Source organism: Gopherus evgoodei, chromosome 3 (genome assembly GCF_007399415.2).
Source record: "Gopherus evgoodei ecotype Sinaloan lineage chromosome 3, rGopEvg1_v1.p, whole genome shotgun sequence".
NCBI lineage: Eukaryota > Metazoa > Chordata > Testudines > Testudinidae > Gopherus > Gopherus evgoodei.
The window spans coordinates 64299137-64316901 of record NC_044324.1 but is presented as its reverse complement, the minus strand read 5'-3'; the positions used below and the strand labels follow the sequence as shown (position 1 = coordinate 64316901).

Here is a 17765-nt window from a genome sequence, read left to right as displayed (position 1 = left end):
ATCAGGAACTGAATTGTGAACCTCCGTAGCTAAAAGCATGAGGATGTACAGCGTGACTAAAGAACCAGGTTCTTGAAGTCCTCAAGGCAATAGATACAGCATGGGACATAACACACCCTGAGCAGTGGTTACATCCTATCTCTGAACACAGGAAGTTCATCCAGAGGGTTCTGTGGACCGGACCACTTTGAATCACACATGAGTCCCCACTTAAATAGCTTACATCACCTTGATGGAATCAAGGCTCTCCAGAGCTAAAGGTGTGAGTTACCACAGCTTGAACTAAAGAACTCCTTAGCTGAAAACTGTTATAGACCCATATCCTCTATGCACTGGGCACAGAGGAGGACATAACACATGCCAATCAGTGGATTATACAAACGTGTTCTCTGAGATGAATGGATACATGAATGCGCATACTGTGTTTGTGTAAGCAAATGCATATGTCCTTTTGCAATTATTTTGGGCAACAAAATGGCAAATGAAATGTAATGTGGATAAATGTAAAGTGATGAACATTAGAAAAAACAACCCCAACTATACATACAATATGATGGGGGCTAATTTAGCTACAACAAATCAGGAAAAAGATCTTGGAGTCATCGTGGATAGTTCTCTGAAGACATCCATGCAGCATGCAGAGGTGGTCAAAAAAGCAAACCGGATGTTAGGAATCATTAAAAAGGAGATAGAGAATAAGATGGTGAATATATTATTGTCCTTATATAAATTGATGGTGCTCTCACATCTTGAATACTGCATACAGATGTGGTCTCCTCATCTCAAAAAAGGTATACTGGCACCAGAAAAGGTTCAGAGAAGGGCAACTAAAATGATTAGCGGTTTGGAAGGGTCCCATATGAGGAGAGATTAAAGAGACTAGGACTTTTCAGCTTGGCAAAGAGGCGACTAAGGGGAGATATGATAGAGGTGTATTAAATCATGAGTGATGTGGAGAAATTAGATAAGGAAAAGTTATTTACTTATTCCCATAATACAAGAACTACGGGCCACCAAACGAAATTAATGGGCAGCAGGTTTAAAACAAATAAAAAGTTCTTTCACACAGTGCACAGTCAAATTGTGGAACTCCTTACCTGAGGAGGTTGTGAAGGCTAGGACTATAACAGCGTTTAAAAGAGAACTGGATAAATTCATGGAGGTTAAGGCCATTAATGGCTATTAGCCAGGATGGGTAAGGAATGGTGTCCCTAGTCTCTGTTTGTCAGAGGGTGGGGATGGATGGCAGGAGAGAGATCACTTGGTCATTACCTGTTCGGTTCACTCACTCTGGGGCATCTGGCATTGGCCACTGTCGGTAGACAGGATACTGGGCTAAATGGACCATTGGTCTGATCCAGTAAGGCCGTTCTTATGTACTTGTCTGAGAATGTGTGTGCATATTATAAGCATAGAATTTAGGGATTTTTAAAATGTGGGTACTAAAGTGGTATGAGAAGGCTTCTTGCATCAGTGCCTTGTATCCTGTGACAATTAACTAATGCGATGAAAGAAAATTGCTTCAGTAGTGTATCAGCTCTTTGATCCCTTTCCCATTTGGAAAAAAAAATCTTAATTAGTTCCTCAATTTTTTCTCCAGCTCTTAAATTTGGATGAGTGTTAGGATAAGAAGGTGGGGGAAAGAAGATTCTGTGTGTGAGCACTTGAGGAAGAAGGGATTCAGCTAATAGTTCTACATAAAACTGCCATCATTTTTTATTGGCCGAAGAAATAAGATATCAATAATTGTAGTCTTTTACCATTTCACTGTAAGAATGTCTGATCTGTGGCTTCCAATTCTGCAAGTACCTGCCAACCCAATATTAGAAAGGTATACAAAATGTGAAGGGAACAGTGGGCCTTGTTGATGATAAGTAATAACAATAATATACACATTTAAAAAAAAAATTCCACTTTATATATAGTGCCTTTTATATAAAGATTTCAAACTGGTTTACAAACATTAAATAATTTTGCCTCCAAACACCTCTGAGGGCTACTGTTAGTATTGTTATCCTTTTTACAGATGGGTAAAATGCGGCACAGGGACTTGTCCAAGGTCACACTGCAAGTCAGGAATAGAGCAAGGCATATTAGTTCAGTTTTTAGAACTCAGGAATCTCTTGTTTTAAGCCATAGCCCATATTCCCTCCATTTTCAGACTCCTGCCTGTCTCTAGTGAAAGAATCGAATGACTTAGTGGTTCACAAGGTGACTCCCCCGCCCCTACACACTGGGTAGGATACAATAGTCACACAAATTAGAATACCACAGGAAGACTGAAATAGATTGGGTCACTATCCTGCATGCTGTTTTTGATGAATATAGTGAACCTGAGTTCTTAGGACGGTGAATGATGGAGAGAAGAGACACTGTGCAAGCCTCCTCACTCAGCATGGCCAATAAACCTTAAATGTGACCCGAAGCACCCTGTTATTCCAGCCCTGCAGCTCCCTTGAATAGATACTGCCAATCACTGTGAATTGTGCTACACATGTGGTATGGTTTAGTGATGCTGATAAACATCCTAACCTAGATAAATTGAAAGCACCATACTTACTGTGACCTAACACGATTTGAACCGAAATAGAATTGAAAGTCTTGTTCATTAAACGATCACACCTAGCTCCTACATTTTTGTATATTTTCAACAGTTTTCTGTTTAAGATGGAATAGTGTAAATGAAAGCAATTATATATTTGATCAGTCTTTCTACACATGAAAAACTCACAGAATCTGTTCTTTTGGAAAAGGAATCTTAGGTCTGCACTTTTTGTGTATAATCATAATATCAAAGATGAATAAAAGTTAGAAATAAACAAGACCTATTAAAAATGACCTGTAATTAATTGGGCCCATTTTTCCACTGAAATTAACTGTGCTGCATTTTGCATCTGAAAATAAACAATCTTCCTTCAACCTCACATCCATCTACTCTCCATCTTGTTCATTCCTTTATTCACTTTCAACTTCCCATCTGTCTGTGTCCACTGAGTTTCTACATTTGGGGGCTGTTCTCTTTCTTCTGCTGCCTCATCCTTTGCCTAGAACTGTTTCAGATCCTTATTCACTTGCCCCTCTTTAAATCTTATCTCAAAAATTTCCCTTTTATCTTTATACCAATAAGGGAATTTCTGAACGAATATGTTGTATATAATATTAAATAGTATGTGAGAAACACAGCACTTTAGCGCTCAAGAAATTATTCCTCACCTCCCTTCGGAGAATGCAGTGGACCATGACAATAACAAAGCCTTGCAATGAATCAAATACTGCAAAGAGTATCTGAAATAATATTGATCTTTTGTCTGTCATGGCCAGAACTGCAGACATCCACGTCAGAGCCAGAAGAGGCAACACAACACAGGAACTCCAAAGGGATGCCCTATTGAGAGAGAGAGAGAGAAAACAACATTATATAACTGCAAGTAGATAAATAAAAACCCACTACTAAAAAAAAAATCTTTTAGGATGGCAACTTATTAGTTAATTTGAAAACCACAGACAGATATATAAAAAACGTTGTACTTTATGTTCTAAAGAGTATCCCCTATTCAGTTAATAAACACAGTTGCCAATTTTAACAAGAATATTTAAAATATGTTCAGTGCTCTAATACAGTATTAGCAAACACAATTTTCATCATCAAAGTATTTTCTCACATGCACTGTATAAGATTTGTAACAAGAAGATGTAAATGATTAGGACTAACATGGCATTACTGGCGGTGGTGGCTGACAAAGCTGTTGTTGAAACTACTCCACACTTGGCACATTTGAGCGTCAAACCGCTATGAGGCTCACTCATCTGACTGCAAACAAACAGAACACCCACAAAAAGAACAAAATATTGAATTTTCACTGAAAAACGTTGCTACTGAAATTTAGCTTTTAAATATGACGTCATGCAGAAAAAGTAAATAGACTTATTCAGGATGAATGCTCTAGGTTGTTGCAAAAGTATATTGATATTATACATTATTAACTTTAACTATTAATACTATGGGGCTTAATTTCATGCAGGCTCTATTTCTTCCATTTAAGCTAAAAAAGGCCCCAACGTCCAGAGATCGAAGTTGCTCAATACATGGAGATAAACATAAGCACGTGCTCGTGTAGACACACACCGTGAAATCCCTCTATTCAGACCATTTACAAAACTAATGCATCAATGCTGTATAAAATATTGATTATTATATGAACATTAATAAAGGAAGAGACTTCCAAAATGTGCTCAGGTCATTCAGTCATGATGGACTTACTGTACAGTCAGTAAGCAAATGACTTGGTATAGTAATTTGAGTGTGCTGGCTAAAATTTGGCGACAGCACTTTACCTAGGAGTTCTTGTTTCCATTGTATAAAGGTCTGAATATAGGGGTTGAAATGTATGGAATTTGATGAAAATAAATATTACTTGGACTAAACAGGGATGATATGTTATTCCATTTTAATAAAACACAGTACACAAGCATTAAGCTTAAAGCATTTTGTACAGACAACCGTATTACAAAACTCATCACAGTTAAAATGTAAACCTGGTATTAGAATTTTCTTCGTCTGCGTACAACATGCATTCAAATTCGGAAGTTTTGATTAAATAAACAACTTCTTTGCTATCCTGTTTCCCACCTGCCACCAGAACCAGTGATTTCCATATCATATCGAGAAACATAAGACAATATAAGGAAAGGGTTTTTTATCCATTGATAACCGGAAAAAAAACCCAACCAATCCAACCAACCAACTAAAAAAAAAACCACAATAAAAAGTTTCCTATATGTAATGAAGAAAAGCAACACTTGAGAAAAATATTTCTCAACATTTCAACTGACTTTGAGCTCTCACTCTTCGCCCTCCCATTTACTGGCAAAGCTAAAAGTTTGCTTTTGCTTCTATACATAATGCACAGAAATAAAGGGCCAGATCCTCAGAGGGTGTAAAATGAAATCAGTGCAGTGAGGCAATTTTCACTGTCTAAGGGTATACCCAATAGTTGCTGGAGAAAGAATTAAGTCTTGATCTTGATGCTGCAGCATTACTCATATGAAAAGTATCATTATTATTGCAATATGCAGAACAGATCTATAGATTTAGAGGGCCAAATCCATTCCTCACATAACTTGGGAACATCTGTGTATATATTACAAAAGAATAGAATGTCTTTCATCTAACTTATGATAAGTCTTCTCCAATAGCTCTTTTGTAATTGAATATTTTTGGTGCAGATCCTCAGCTGGGGTTTTATAGCATAGCTCCACTGACTTCCGATCACATCAGATATGTTATTTCACAGCAGTTCATGATCTGGCCTGTTATTTTTACCTGAAGAGTCACCATGTGCTTTACTAAGATAGAATTCTTTGGCGCACCATTATTTTGCCTCTGTAAATGCTCTAATCCTATTTAAATAGTTTTACTACTGAACTCATCACTGGGCCTAGATGGTAGGTGCGGCTGGTAGGAATACTTAACTAATGAGTGACCATCCTTCTTTGATTGGGGGTGAGGGGAGAGCTAAAGAATTTCCACTGCCCCAGAACGTGACTCAAGAATCTGGGTCTGAATTACTTAATCAAACAGTGCTGAAGATAGATTGTTTGAGAAACCCTGATAAAGATGGAAACAGAGGTAGCCGCTTGTGTAGGGAAAGCCCCTGGTGGGCTGGACCGGGCTGGTGCGTTTACTTGCCCCATTCTCAGGTCCGGCCGATTGCGGCTCCCACTGGCCGCAGTTTACTGCTCCGGGCCAATGGGAGCTGCTGGAAGTGGTGGCCAGTATGTCTCTTGGCCCATGCCGCTTCCAGCAGCTCCCATTGGCCCGGAGAAGCAAGCCGCAGCCGGTGGGAGCCGCGATTGGCCGGACCTGTGAATGGGGCAGGTAAACACACCGGCCTGGCCTGCCAGAGGCTTTCCCTACACAAGCGGCGACCCCTGTTTGAGAAACCTTGATCTTTATTAAGGCATCTAGTTCCTAGTCCATCCCTCTGGGAGTGCAGTATTATTTCTGACAGCATATTTTTTAGTGCTTTGTCCAGTTTAGCTTTAAAAATAAAATTAGTTTTACTGAGATACAAACGTTCAGACAGCAAAGTATTCAGTAAATCAGAAAACTATACTATAAGCAACAAGATTTAAATTGCGTACAGGTGATAACTAGAAAGCTATTCTGCAGTTAAAAATGATCTCTCCGATCCTTTAAATATCACACAGAAAAATGATCAATAGATTTATAGGGTCAAAACTTCTTGAGTATAACTATTGAAAAAGTTTTCACAGATGCTGAAATATTGTGGCTGATTTTATAATATGGCACATTTAATCAGAACATGAAGAATATATTACAACAGTTAAGAAGGCAGATGGAACATTGTAGACAAGGGTAGACTTAAGAAATTATTATTTTCTAATAAGAAGGAGAAGAAAAAAAGAAAAGAGAACAAAAAAGAGGTTTTGGTGATGGTGTTGGTTGTTTTTGAAACAGTGCACTTAGAAATGAAAACCACAAGGGGTTTTAACCAACACTAAATGGCAACGTAAGCACACCAAAGTGTATATGATATCAATGTGAACATCTAATCAATTAATTGAACATTAGGAAAGATGCTATTACAGGAATGATCAAATAATTGAAAGTAAAGTTTTAAGAAAAGTTTACAGACAGCTGTAATATATGCATGTAAAATAGAGAATCATCATTGCTACCAATGCCAATATTGGGGTAGTCACCTACAAATGATGCAGAAGAAAGAGTACTACAACAAGTGGAGAAGTAAAAAATGCTGATTGCTTATCATTACATGAAGCATTAAAAGACATTTACACATACATTCAGAAAGCTAATATACATTTGTGAAATGTTTCTCCTTTAAGTGAACTGCAGTCACATCCACTGCAGCAGACCTTGAAACCCACCTGTACCTGCTGAAGTCAACAGCAAAATTATTGCTGCCTTTTATTAGGAGCTAAGATGCAGACCCTCCCTTTTTTATCACTAGAAACCCAGAATTTGAATATAAAATTATAAGTATATTAATGAAAGGAAATCACGGATATCAATACATAAACTTTTCTATTTACACTTTTTTGCTTTTGAAATATGTATAATTTACATTCAAATTCTGTTATGCTTATTTTAAAAAACTAACACATATACATGTATATACAAACACAGAGCCAAATTCTTCTCTTAATTACAATGATGCAATGCTATTGACTTCAGTGAGGTTATACTGGTATAAAAGGTATAATAAAATACTAAGAAAGAAAGAAAAAAAGAAAGAAAATTTGGCTTCTTCTGTACACACATTTTATACAACTATATTCCTGATTTCAGGAATAAAAATGTATGTCTTCCCCATGAAATCCCTGCTCAGCATTGTAACTGTTTAATCCTCATTCTTATTAACTTAATACTGTTGTACTTGTGTTTTATTTTCAGTTTGCTCAGTCACATTCCCTCAGGATAATGCAACTGCAACTTTTGCAATGAATGAAATCTGTTAGACATACTGTTACATTGAGAAAAAAGTTCAAAGCACAATCAAATGCATTTTTGGTGAATATCTGTAATTGAAAATATATGATACATTTGCAATATGCTTTAAAATATCCCAATTGTTGCTTACCCCGCTCTGTGTTTGAGCTTTTTATCTAGGATCCCATCTCTGGAAACAAGTTTATTAAATACCAAAATGCCAATCACCATGTTGACCTGTCAAATAGAAACAAACAGTTGACCTTTCAGTGACAGTGAGAGAAAATGCCTACATGCATTATTACAGAAAATGGTTTCTTTTACATTTGCTAACATGATTGAATTACAAATTTAGACTATGGTTGCACGATACATTTCTGAAGAATTTAGTCAGAGATTATGTACTGTACTAGTCTCAGGACACATAAAGTGTACTTAACTTTAGGGCTAAATTCTTGCTTCCCGTGCATATCCTTTAATAGGTGGAACAAACATATACATCAACAGCTGTATTAATTAAAGCCTGAATTATGTCCTGTGTCTGGCATATATATGCCTGCCTGATAATAAGAAAGTAGGCAGCTGTGATTCTAAATACTGATTATACATAAACTTTAATTGTAACAATGTAATTTGTTCCATGTTAGAGGTAGAATATTTTATCTAAATTTTGTGTACAAGACTAAAAAGGATTATGTATTATTTGTATTGCCATAGCATCTAGGAGCCCTAGTCATGACTGAGAACTCCATTCCACTTGCAGCAGAACAAACATAAAACAAAGATAATCTTATCTGGTTATTTTAGGTATCATGCTTTCTTGAGTCCCAACTATGCCTTTTTGCTGAAAGGTATTCTCACTCATGCAAAACCAGAATCTACGGTTTCTGGTTGTTGGTTTTGTTTTGTTCTTCCAAACTGACAACTGTCTTCCTCATTCCTGGGTTCTCATGTATAGGCTTGGCAGAATTTGATTTTTTTAGATAATTTCTATGGATAATAGCAATGTTTATTTTTATTTTATTTTTATCTCATTTAAATTTTCACAAATGGGAAATTGGTATGTGTGGAGACAGGAGACCCTGAGATTCAAAAAGTTAAAGCTTTATAGCTTAAAAAGTAAATTGTCAAATTCTCACATCAAAAATATATAAACAAATATTCTTAAATAAAACTCTAACAAGTTCTCAAACAGCATTTTTCTGTTCCTATATGGAAATATTTATTCATCGGTTTGTGTGTCTACAGTGAAATTGACCTTTAATGACAAATATCTAATCCTTCCAAGCCTAGGCGTATGCCAAAATGTGATTTTGGTTGGCTATATATAGGATTATTTGGTTGCGTTTCTTTTTTTATGGGCCAGATCCTTAGCTGGTATCAATTGGTGTTAATCCATAAATGAATAGAGCTATAATAATTTGTAACAGCTGAGTATTTAGCTCAAACAGCCATGCAGTTCTAAAGTCAGTATTTGGTCCTTAATACTTATTCTATGCACCATACTAGGATTTTAATGTAGCCTTTAAATGGACCTGCCAAAATAATTTTTAGATAAGAAATGTTTTAAAATGAACTTTTGAGAGCTACATTAAACACCTATCATTTGCCAGTATGCCCTGCCCACAGCCCTACTCTTTTAGGCCTCTTTTACATTTTTCAGGTGAGTTTTTTCTTTTGTATACTCAAATCTATATAGCTAGATGAAAAAGCTCCCTCTACACCTGCTAACTAATGAGGGAGCAAATCATGTCTGTGAACATCAGAGATATCTGAATAAAGTTTGCCAATTGTACAGAGAACATATAGTCTCACGTGGAAATTATGATTGGCTTTTTGTGAACATCCTTGGCTTCCTCACTGTGCCATGGACTGTGAGCTGTACAAAAGCTTCCTGGCTTGACTCTACATGAAGATGAGACATACTCTGCGGGAGCTGCAAACATTAACATCCAGGTAATCTTTGTAGCTATATGCCTAGATCTCTGATCATTACAGATTTCCTTCTCATTTATGCCAATGCAAATCAGGATTAACTCAGCTGAAGTCAATAGAGGTTCACTGGTCTAAAAGTGCTGAAAGGGAGAAGAAAATCAGACACAAACACTGTAAACTCCATGCTGAAATTATTACCAGAACTTACAGAAAGATACTAGAGCATTTATTACACAGCCACCAAATTGGCTTCAGAAATAGGTTATTATTAGCTGATCATAAACGATGGTCCTAAACATCATTGGTGTAGAAGAGGGACAAGTACTGCCAATGGCTGCAGTTTTATTTGATGTGATAAAGTCATTTGGTCAAGAGGACTCACCATTCTAATTTGTGGAACATTTGGCTTCAGCAAAACCTGTATGTCCTGGCTCAGATTAGCCTATGCTTCTCTTAGAGTGACAGTATGTAGAGAGGGGGAGGTATTGTTTTAGCAGCGATACTAAGCAAATGTTGTCCCGTCTGTCCTCTTTTATAGATTGTAATGAGAGAAACCTGAGAACAGCAGTTTAGGAGGATGAGCTTATTTGTGGCATTGAAATTCAGCATGATAGTTTGAAAACAAGTATTAATGCTGGTGATATTCAGGTGACCTAGTCTAATTCTCAATTTATCCTGCGTCCCTTGCAACTTGTAGATAACAGTCGGCTCTTTGTCAGGGGATCATGTTTTCAGATACATAGCAAAATATAAGATGAGGAAATTTGGAAGAAATATTGTATTATATTGATAAAAGACTTTCAAGATAAGCAAAGTATGTTACTTTATTTTGCTTTGTTGACTAAAGAGTTTGAGAAATCAAGGATTTCCCTCCTGCATTTATTAGTTACAAACAAATCATTCAAAGATGTGGATCTTTGAGTGGAACAGCTTCATAGCCAATAAATGTACAGTGAATGGGTTGAGGATAAAGTCAATGCACTTCAAGAGATAGCAAAACTAGGAGGAAAATTTACATTCATAATGTTTAGAAAATTTACGGTCAGCATTGTGTGTGTATATGGGGAGGAGTAGGGTATGTTAGGGATGAGGGCTGGTTGTATGCATGTGGGTAATATGGAGGCTTCTAAAATTAAATTCTTACCTTACCTCATACATTACAGCTACAAGGGGAAGAAGAAGAATGAGTGATTAGCATGTTCCTGGTGGTGAGGTGAATTACCCTATTCATACTGGCCTCTTCTGTGTAAAGTGTACATCCTATAGGACAAAGTCACTGGATCATTTTGTAAGGTACCAGAGCCATATCTAAGAAGGGATTTGGCCCCTGAAATCAGTATACAGAGCCTGAAGAAGGAATTTATGGATCAAATTTTCAAAAGAGTGTATGCCAGACTCTAATGTGTGCATACACAGGTATGTTTAAATGCAAATCCCCAATGTGCCTGCATGATTCAGGGGTTTCATAAATCCAGCTCTTTCCAATATGCATAACAAAACCTTACAGCAAACCCATTCTGATCTGAGGGCTAGTCTATTCTACCATGGTACATCAGCATAGTTGCACAGCGCATCTGGTGAAGATGTGCTATGCCAAAGGGAGAGCGCTATCCCATCAGCATAATTATTCCACCCCAACGAGAGGCAGAAGGCACCGCTTTAAGTAGATGCAACTTATGTCATTCCAGGGGTGGCTTTTTCACACTCCTGAGCGACGTAACTTACATCGATTTAAGTGGTAGTGTGGACAAGACCTAAGACTTTTTAATACTCTGGAACTGACCAATATAGAACCACCTGTCAACAGTCCATGATCAAGATCATGGAAAATTTAAACAAAGGTTGACAGATGTTGTATTACCAATGTATCCATGAGGAACTTCAGATTATTCAATCCAAATATAGGATTTCTCAGATACGTAGATACATTTTCAGGTTTGTGGAAGTTTAATACATAATAAGTTACATTTTCTGGCCATCATGATTTTTTTTTTCTTCCAAGACAATAGCCACAGAAGACTTTCCTCTGATTCCATCTTTTCTGCCTGCTATTCCTGAACAACAGTGGCACAGTGCTTTGCACCAGGCCACCAAAGCTGTCACTGAATTTCTCCATAAGAGAGCAACCATTACATGGATACAACTGATAAGAATTCAGTGATGCTTGTAACAAAATTCTTGCATTAGTAACCAGCATTTGATGCTTTCCCAGTTTTATTTTGTGTGGCTCAGGAGTAAAAAATGAACAAGGCATCTTTTGCAAAACAATCATTTTTCAGTTGTACCACAAGCCTTTTCTAGAATACTGTCTTACATCCTATTTTGCATATAATGAAATATGTTAATTCCTAAATAATTAAAAATTATATCCTATTTTTATAATTATTTAAGTCTTAAATATATTTCCTCTGCCTTTTAATTGGCTCCTCCAGAAAAGAGTAACAGTTAGATATTATCATGGATAATAGCATTGGGTGAATCCTGGCCTCATTGAAGTGAACAGGAGTTTTGCCAGTGGGGCCAGGATTTCACCCATTGACCTCATCCTGGCAATAAACTCTTGCCAAATCCTGTTGTTGCTCGTAAAGAATTTTTTTGAAGGCGTATAGGGTACATACATATATTATATAAACCTGTATAAAAATATACGCACTAATAACAATATATATGATGAGCTATTTGTGCATAGAGAAATGTCTTTGGTTATGCTTGATGTTCATGTGACTTTGTGTAAATGATGACATACATAATGTTGATGTAAAATACATAATAAAATAAACAATCAGAAAAATAGCATATTCAGAACATTGAGGGAATCTTAGACCATTGTTCTCAGGATGTCTGCAGTAAAATTAATACCACTGCATAACTAACCACTCTGTAATTCGGACAGTATTCCACCATTTCTAATGAAAATACTAAAAATAATTTAAGTGTTTACCAAGACAACAGCAGCTGCAGGCCCAACAAATGCATAGAGTAGTCCTCCTTCGAGAGACAGCCAGCAGCTGGAAAGAACATTAGAGGAAAACAACTACCACACATTAATAATATCTTTTACACTATGGAGGTGTCATGTGAATAAAATAGCAGATCTATTCACTTGACATAGGGTTCAATCCTACATAGAGAATTGTATAAGCACAGAAAAAGGAGTGAAATTACAGTACTCTGTTGACGTAATGGTGCTATAAGCAGTTGATACATGAATTTCATTATTAGGCCCCATTTTCATGCTTCTGCAACTTTTCAAACAAGTTACACTTACAGTGAAATTCCTTATGCTTATTCTGAGTCCACAGTTTAATACCTCTGTACATTTTTGTAAAATGTCATTTATCCATTTTTGAGTTAACTGCGAATGACAAAAAGGATAATTTCTACCCATTAAGAAATTCTTCAGAAACTTATTTCGTCTCAGGGAACTCAAAACCACTTTATTTTTAAAATGTCAGACTTATCTTATACTTAAATGCTCATTAAGGTCAAGTGCATATGACATGGTCAAATAAACTTGATTAAAAACCATAGTTCTCTATAAATCTTCACTGCTGTAATTTGGTATTTAATACTAGGATAAGGTCTTATGGATTATATGCACTTTAAAAAAGTTATTATACATCATGTAAGGACTAAGGACCAATTGAAATATTAAAAATATTAAAAAACTAATACTAGATATATGAAAATTGTACATCTCTTTTGTGCTATGTCCTACTAGAGGTCCAATACCACAAGCCCTTTCTGTATGTTTCCATGCAGATTTCCAGATCCAGAGGGCTTGCAGAATTGAGACCTAAACATTTAACACACTACAGTGCTAAGCTTAGATGTACAAACACTATCAGGAGCTTCACTTACTGAAGTAAATGCAGCTGTTTCCCCCCCCAGTGATTACCCATTCATAGAAATGCATGTTTGTTGGATTGTGTGATCGTACATACATATAAGGATATGCAAGTAACTGCATTTATTTGAATCTCACATGCAAATAAACTTACATAAAGATGCCCTTATCCTCTACCCCCATTTTTCCCCTTTCTTTTGAAAACCATATAAACACACAAACATATCTTAATGTCACTGTTCTGTTATGGCTGAAATTTTAAAGGCCAAAAAAAAAAAAGATCACTAAATGTAATTGTTTCCCACAATAACCAAAAACAGAGCTGAACGTTGCCACATTGATCCATCTCTGTTAGTGTATTGGATGCTAATATGATACACTGATCTAAAATGTCAATATTTCCAGCAGTTACCCTCTAACAAAAAAGCAATGATAAAATATCTCAGATACCATTGTACGGTAACTTTTTAATGGACCTGGACCTTTTTAAAAAAAAAATTGATTGAAAATATGTTTGTATTTTTTTTTTTTTGCTGGTTTCCTACTGGTTTATAGAATAGTTGAAAGTTGGATAGAATTTTTTAATGAAAGTTTTGATTTTTTTCCCTGGATTTTCTGACCAGCGTACACATGAATTCCAATAGAACTTCCCTCTCAAATTACTGTTGACCTCCTGCATGGGACGACTTCCCCCACCCCCTTACTTTGGTTTTGTACAAGGAATCACAATTTTACCTATAAGGTGGCCACTGTGATCCAAAAGCAGACTTTTCTGGGAATGTTTCTATTGACTTCAGTGGGCTTTGGATCAGACCCTAAGCCTTAGGGTAAAATTTTCAAAATCTCTTAACTGACTGAGGAGTCTAAGTCCTATTTTCAAAAGTGACTATGGCACATAGGACCCCTTAAGTCTCATTGATTTTGTTTTCCTCCCTCTTTCAGTCTGACTATTAGGGCTAGATCGACAAAAGGATTTAAGTGTCTAACTGCTACTTTAGGAGCCTAAATCCAACATTTAGGTGCCACTGAGATCCTCAAAAAGTCCTTCCTAACCCTGTAGCTGCTTAACCCTTAGGCACCAAATTTTCCACTGTTAAAGTCCCACTGGCACCTACATTTCTGGCAGTGAGCATGTGTGCAGCAACTTTGGTCTAGGCTCCTATCTCACAAATCCTTAAACTAGTTGTTCCCATCTGTCTCACCTGTGGGGCCCAGTCTGGTAAGAATGCTCTATGCCCACATAAATCCATATAAAACAACTGAAGGAGAAAGTGGTAGTACCCCTACCCCAACTTTTAGTCCAGTGGTTAGCACGGTCACCTGGGATATGGAAGACCAGGGTTCAACTCCTCATACTGCCTGATATGGAGAGGGATTTAACTAGGGTTTCCCCCGCTCCTAGGAGGGGATCCTAACTGCTGGGTGATGGGTATTCTGGGTAGGTCTCCCTCGGTGTGTCCTGTTGACACTGTTACACTGTGTATGAATAATTACATACCAACATTTCTTCTGGCATAATTAATTATTATTATTTTACAAGACATTGGTTAAGTACCTTACTCCAGGAGAGAGTTCACAGCTGAGAATCCCAAGTGGAGATAGGTGCCTTTGAGAGGTGGAGCTTAGGACCCACTCCTCTCCTCACCATTTCCTATTAGCAAGTTTAGGCGGTTCCCTGCTCTATATGCTAGCTTTTGTGGATCCCTGTTATCGGTGCCTATCTCTCCCCCTGGATTGTACAAGGAGCCTATGCAGCTAACTTGGGGCTGTGGATTCCACTGGCGGGCAAAGTTCCTAAAAATTAAGTGGTCCATTGCTCACTGTTCCTCTGTCCCATGAACCTCTCAGCTAAGTTGGCACACCTTCCAAGCAGGGCCTGCTCTCCATGCTGAACAACTCCTCTAAAATGGGAACCCCTTTACAATCTCAACTATGGCGGTTTAAGGGTTAAATTAATGCATAAAGTTATGTGAACTGCAAAGTAATTCAACATGCTGCTTATATGCAAGTGGATCAAGGTGGTAGGCTAACCATAATTTAGAAATCCCTTGCTTTTGAAATATCAACAACAACATCATTGGAATAATGGAGTTTTGCATAAAATATTTTTTCATATGTACAATAGAAATGACACAAGTTGCTGATAACTAGGGCTGTGTGAAAAATTCAGGTAGAAATCTAAGTTCACCCGGAATCAAGGTGAGTTCAAGTTCTAACCAAGCCACTCCCAACAGCCCAGGCATACAATTGTTCCATGGATCTGGTCTAATTCTATTTCCCCAGCTCCCCCCTCAGAGGTGTTTCTTAATCCCCCTTCCTAATCAGTTTTCCCCCGACTTGTTCTAGGACCTCCCTCTTACCAGTAGGTATCTTCATGTGGGGACCAGGACCAATTTCCCTCTTTCCATTCACTGCTCTTTCAGTCTGGAAAAAGTCTTCTGGAAATGGCACCCTACAATCTATGAGTAGCTGGCAATAAGCCTTGTTCCTGCTGCCAGCACCTTTGTAACTGGAGTGGCAAACAGTGCTTCTAGATTCCTTAATACAGGGTAGCTAAAGAACCCACAAGGTTATTTTAGCGACCACAATCTAGGAAGGATAGGACAGAATTCCTACTGGATTGCTTTAGCTACACAGGGCTAAGGATGAGGAGGTACCACCTATCATTGATGAGTTCTAGAGTGGGACAGCTCCTCAGCTCCTGATGCCTGCGTTGAGTGGAAATCATCTCCTGCCCTTGTCTGCAAACTGGGGGATGAAGTGGACAATTGTGGCAGCTTCCAAAGACCTGATAGATTGGTCAAACAACAGGAACATGTTTTTGTAAACATGTTCTGAAATCCAGGTCCATATGCATATCCTTTCATGTTTTTTAGTTCCACAATTATTTGGAAAGCTGGTTTTGTTCATGTGGCTGTTTGGAGAGGAGCTGTCAGGCATACAAGCACCCATATATATCATTGCATTTAAGGTTACCCCTTATTAGTTGGTTATTTCCATCAATATTTCAGTAATCTCCCATTTAAAAAGTACCACGCATCTCAGCAGGAAGCAGGAAACAAATATGCAGCTGAAGTAACCAGTCTCACATGAATAATCTTAGCAGGATAAGTACAGTGCTACTAACAATGGGCTTGATCCTGCAAAGGACTGAGCACCTCCTGAGATATACTCGTGTCCTCAGTGCTCACTCGGAGTTGAGCGTACTCAGCACTTCACAGGACTGAGTTTAACACTGGACTCTGATTTTCTTTTCACTCTTTGTATGGGGCATTCGGCTTCCAGCAGTGTCCTGCACAATGGGGCCTTATACTGTGTTGTATAATCGCTAATGGGTATGGCAGCCTTGGTAATCAAAAACATGATATATCACTGTGGACTGACTTACTAGTGAGATGTTCCATATCCTTTCGTCTTGGTAAAGCCTATTGATATTGCCACTACTAATGCTGGTAAACCTGGAAAAAAACAGCAATTGTCATTAAGGCTCAGCTAAATACCACTGTTCTATTGGGTATGAAATGATGAGACTGAACTACTTTAATCTAAAATGATCAGTCTGATATGGAATGAATCATTTAACAAAGCACTGCTCTGCTGCAGCATTTGTTTCTTCCCCAAGCACAAGGGAAGAGCTAGATTTTTAGCCCAGTATGCATCATTTTCGTGTTGCTAAGTTACCAGTATGTTTGAAATGGCTTAAAGTGAACAAATAATCCAGGGATTCAGTGGATTTTCAGTGAGGGGCTTTTGTCTGTATTACACTGTTTTTCAGAAAAGCTACTAAAATGATGCTAAAAGCATATATGTTACAGCGTAATAAAGTACCAGAACATTGGAATATTCATATCATATCTTGACCCAAATCAAGAGAATAAAATTACATTGGTGCTTCCAATAAAAAGGAAAATCTCCTTGTACTGATGTTTTGTTTAGTAACTACACTATTGACAACCTGTCAAGATTATTGAAATAAATCCCAACACCCCCAATTGTGTAAATGCATAACATTCAATTCTAATGGTTCTGGCTACATGATTTTTATGGGCTTACCCCATCCAAGGCACAAAAAGCGTTTCCTTATGAGTCGTGTCCTAATTTTTCCAGTAACAGCCATGTACGACTGCCACGCTTCTGTCAAAACCCAACAGAACGAAGCTAAGAAGAAGAAGTGTAAAAATGCAGTGGTCGTGGTGCAGATGCCCTGCAGGGAGCAAAGAAAAGCTCATGCTGAATACTTAGGGACAATCATTTCTCCTTCAGAGGGTTGTCATATTCTATCAGCTTGACCTTTACCCCGAACATCACACCTCCATCTTTATAGCACATTTCACACAGAGATTTGGATTAATCCGAACAGGTTGAACCTTGTTCTGAAATACACTAACATAGACAGTTTTGATGAAAAATATTTAAATATAGAATAGAGCAAGGTTTCTTACATCTTTACTTTGGCCAAAGAACATTGCAAAGCCACTGCAGTGTATAGGTTACATGGTTACTGAACAT

General features: G+C 37.5%; 1 protein-coding gene across 5 annotated transcripts in view; it reads right to left on the bottom strand.

Annotated features, from left to right (window-relative positions):
- ADGRB3 (adhesion G protein-coupled receptor B3) overlaps window positions 1–17765 on the bottom strand; it is a 641000-nt gene that overhangs the window by 37994 nt on the left and 585241 nt on the right. For 4 of the 5 annotated variants that reach the window (XM_030555672.1, XM_030555671.1, XM_030555675.1 and 1 more), the window contains 6 exons: window positions 17310–17460; window positions 16645–16714; window positions 12351–12417; window positions 7626–7711; window positions 3713–3811; window positions 3214–3385 (listed from right to left, as the gene is read on the bottom strand). In XM_030555672.1, coding sequence (XP_030411532.1) covers window positions 3214–3385; window positions 3713–3811; window positions 7626–7711; window positions 12351–12417; window positions 16645–16714; window positions 17310–17460 — 645 coding nt within the window. The remainder of the gene's footprint in view (window positions 1–3213; window positions 3386–3712; window positions 3812–7625; window positions 7712–12350; window positions 12418–16644; window positions 16715–17309; window positions 17461–17765) is intronic. The other variant, XM_030555674.1, reaches the window with a different exon arrangement.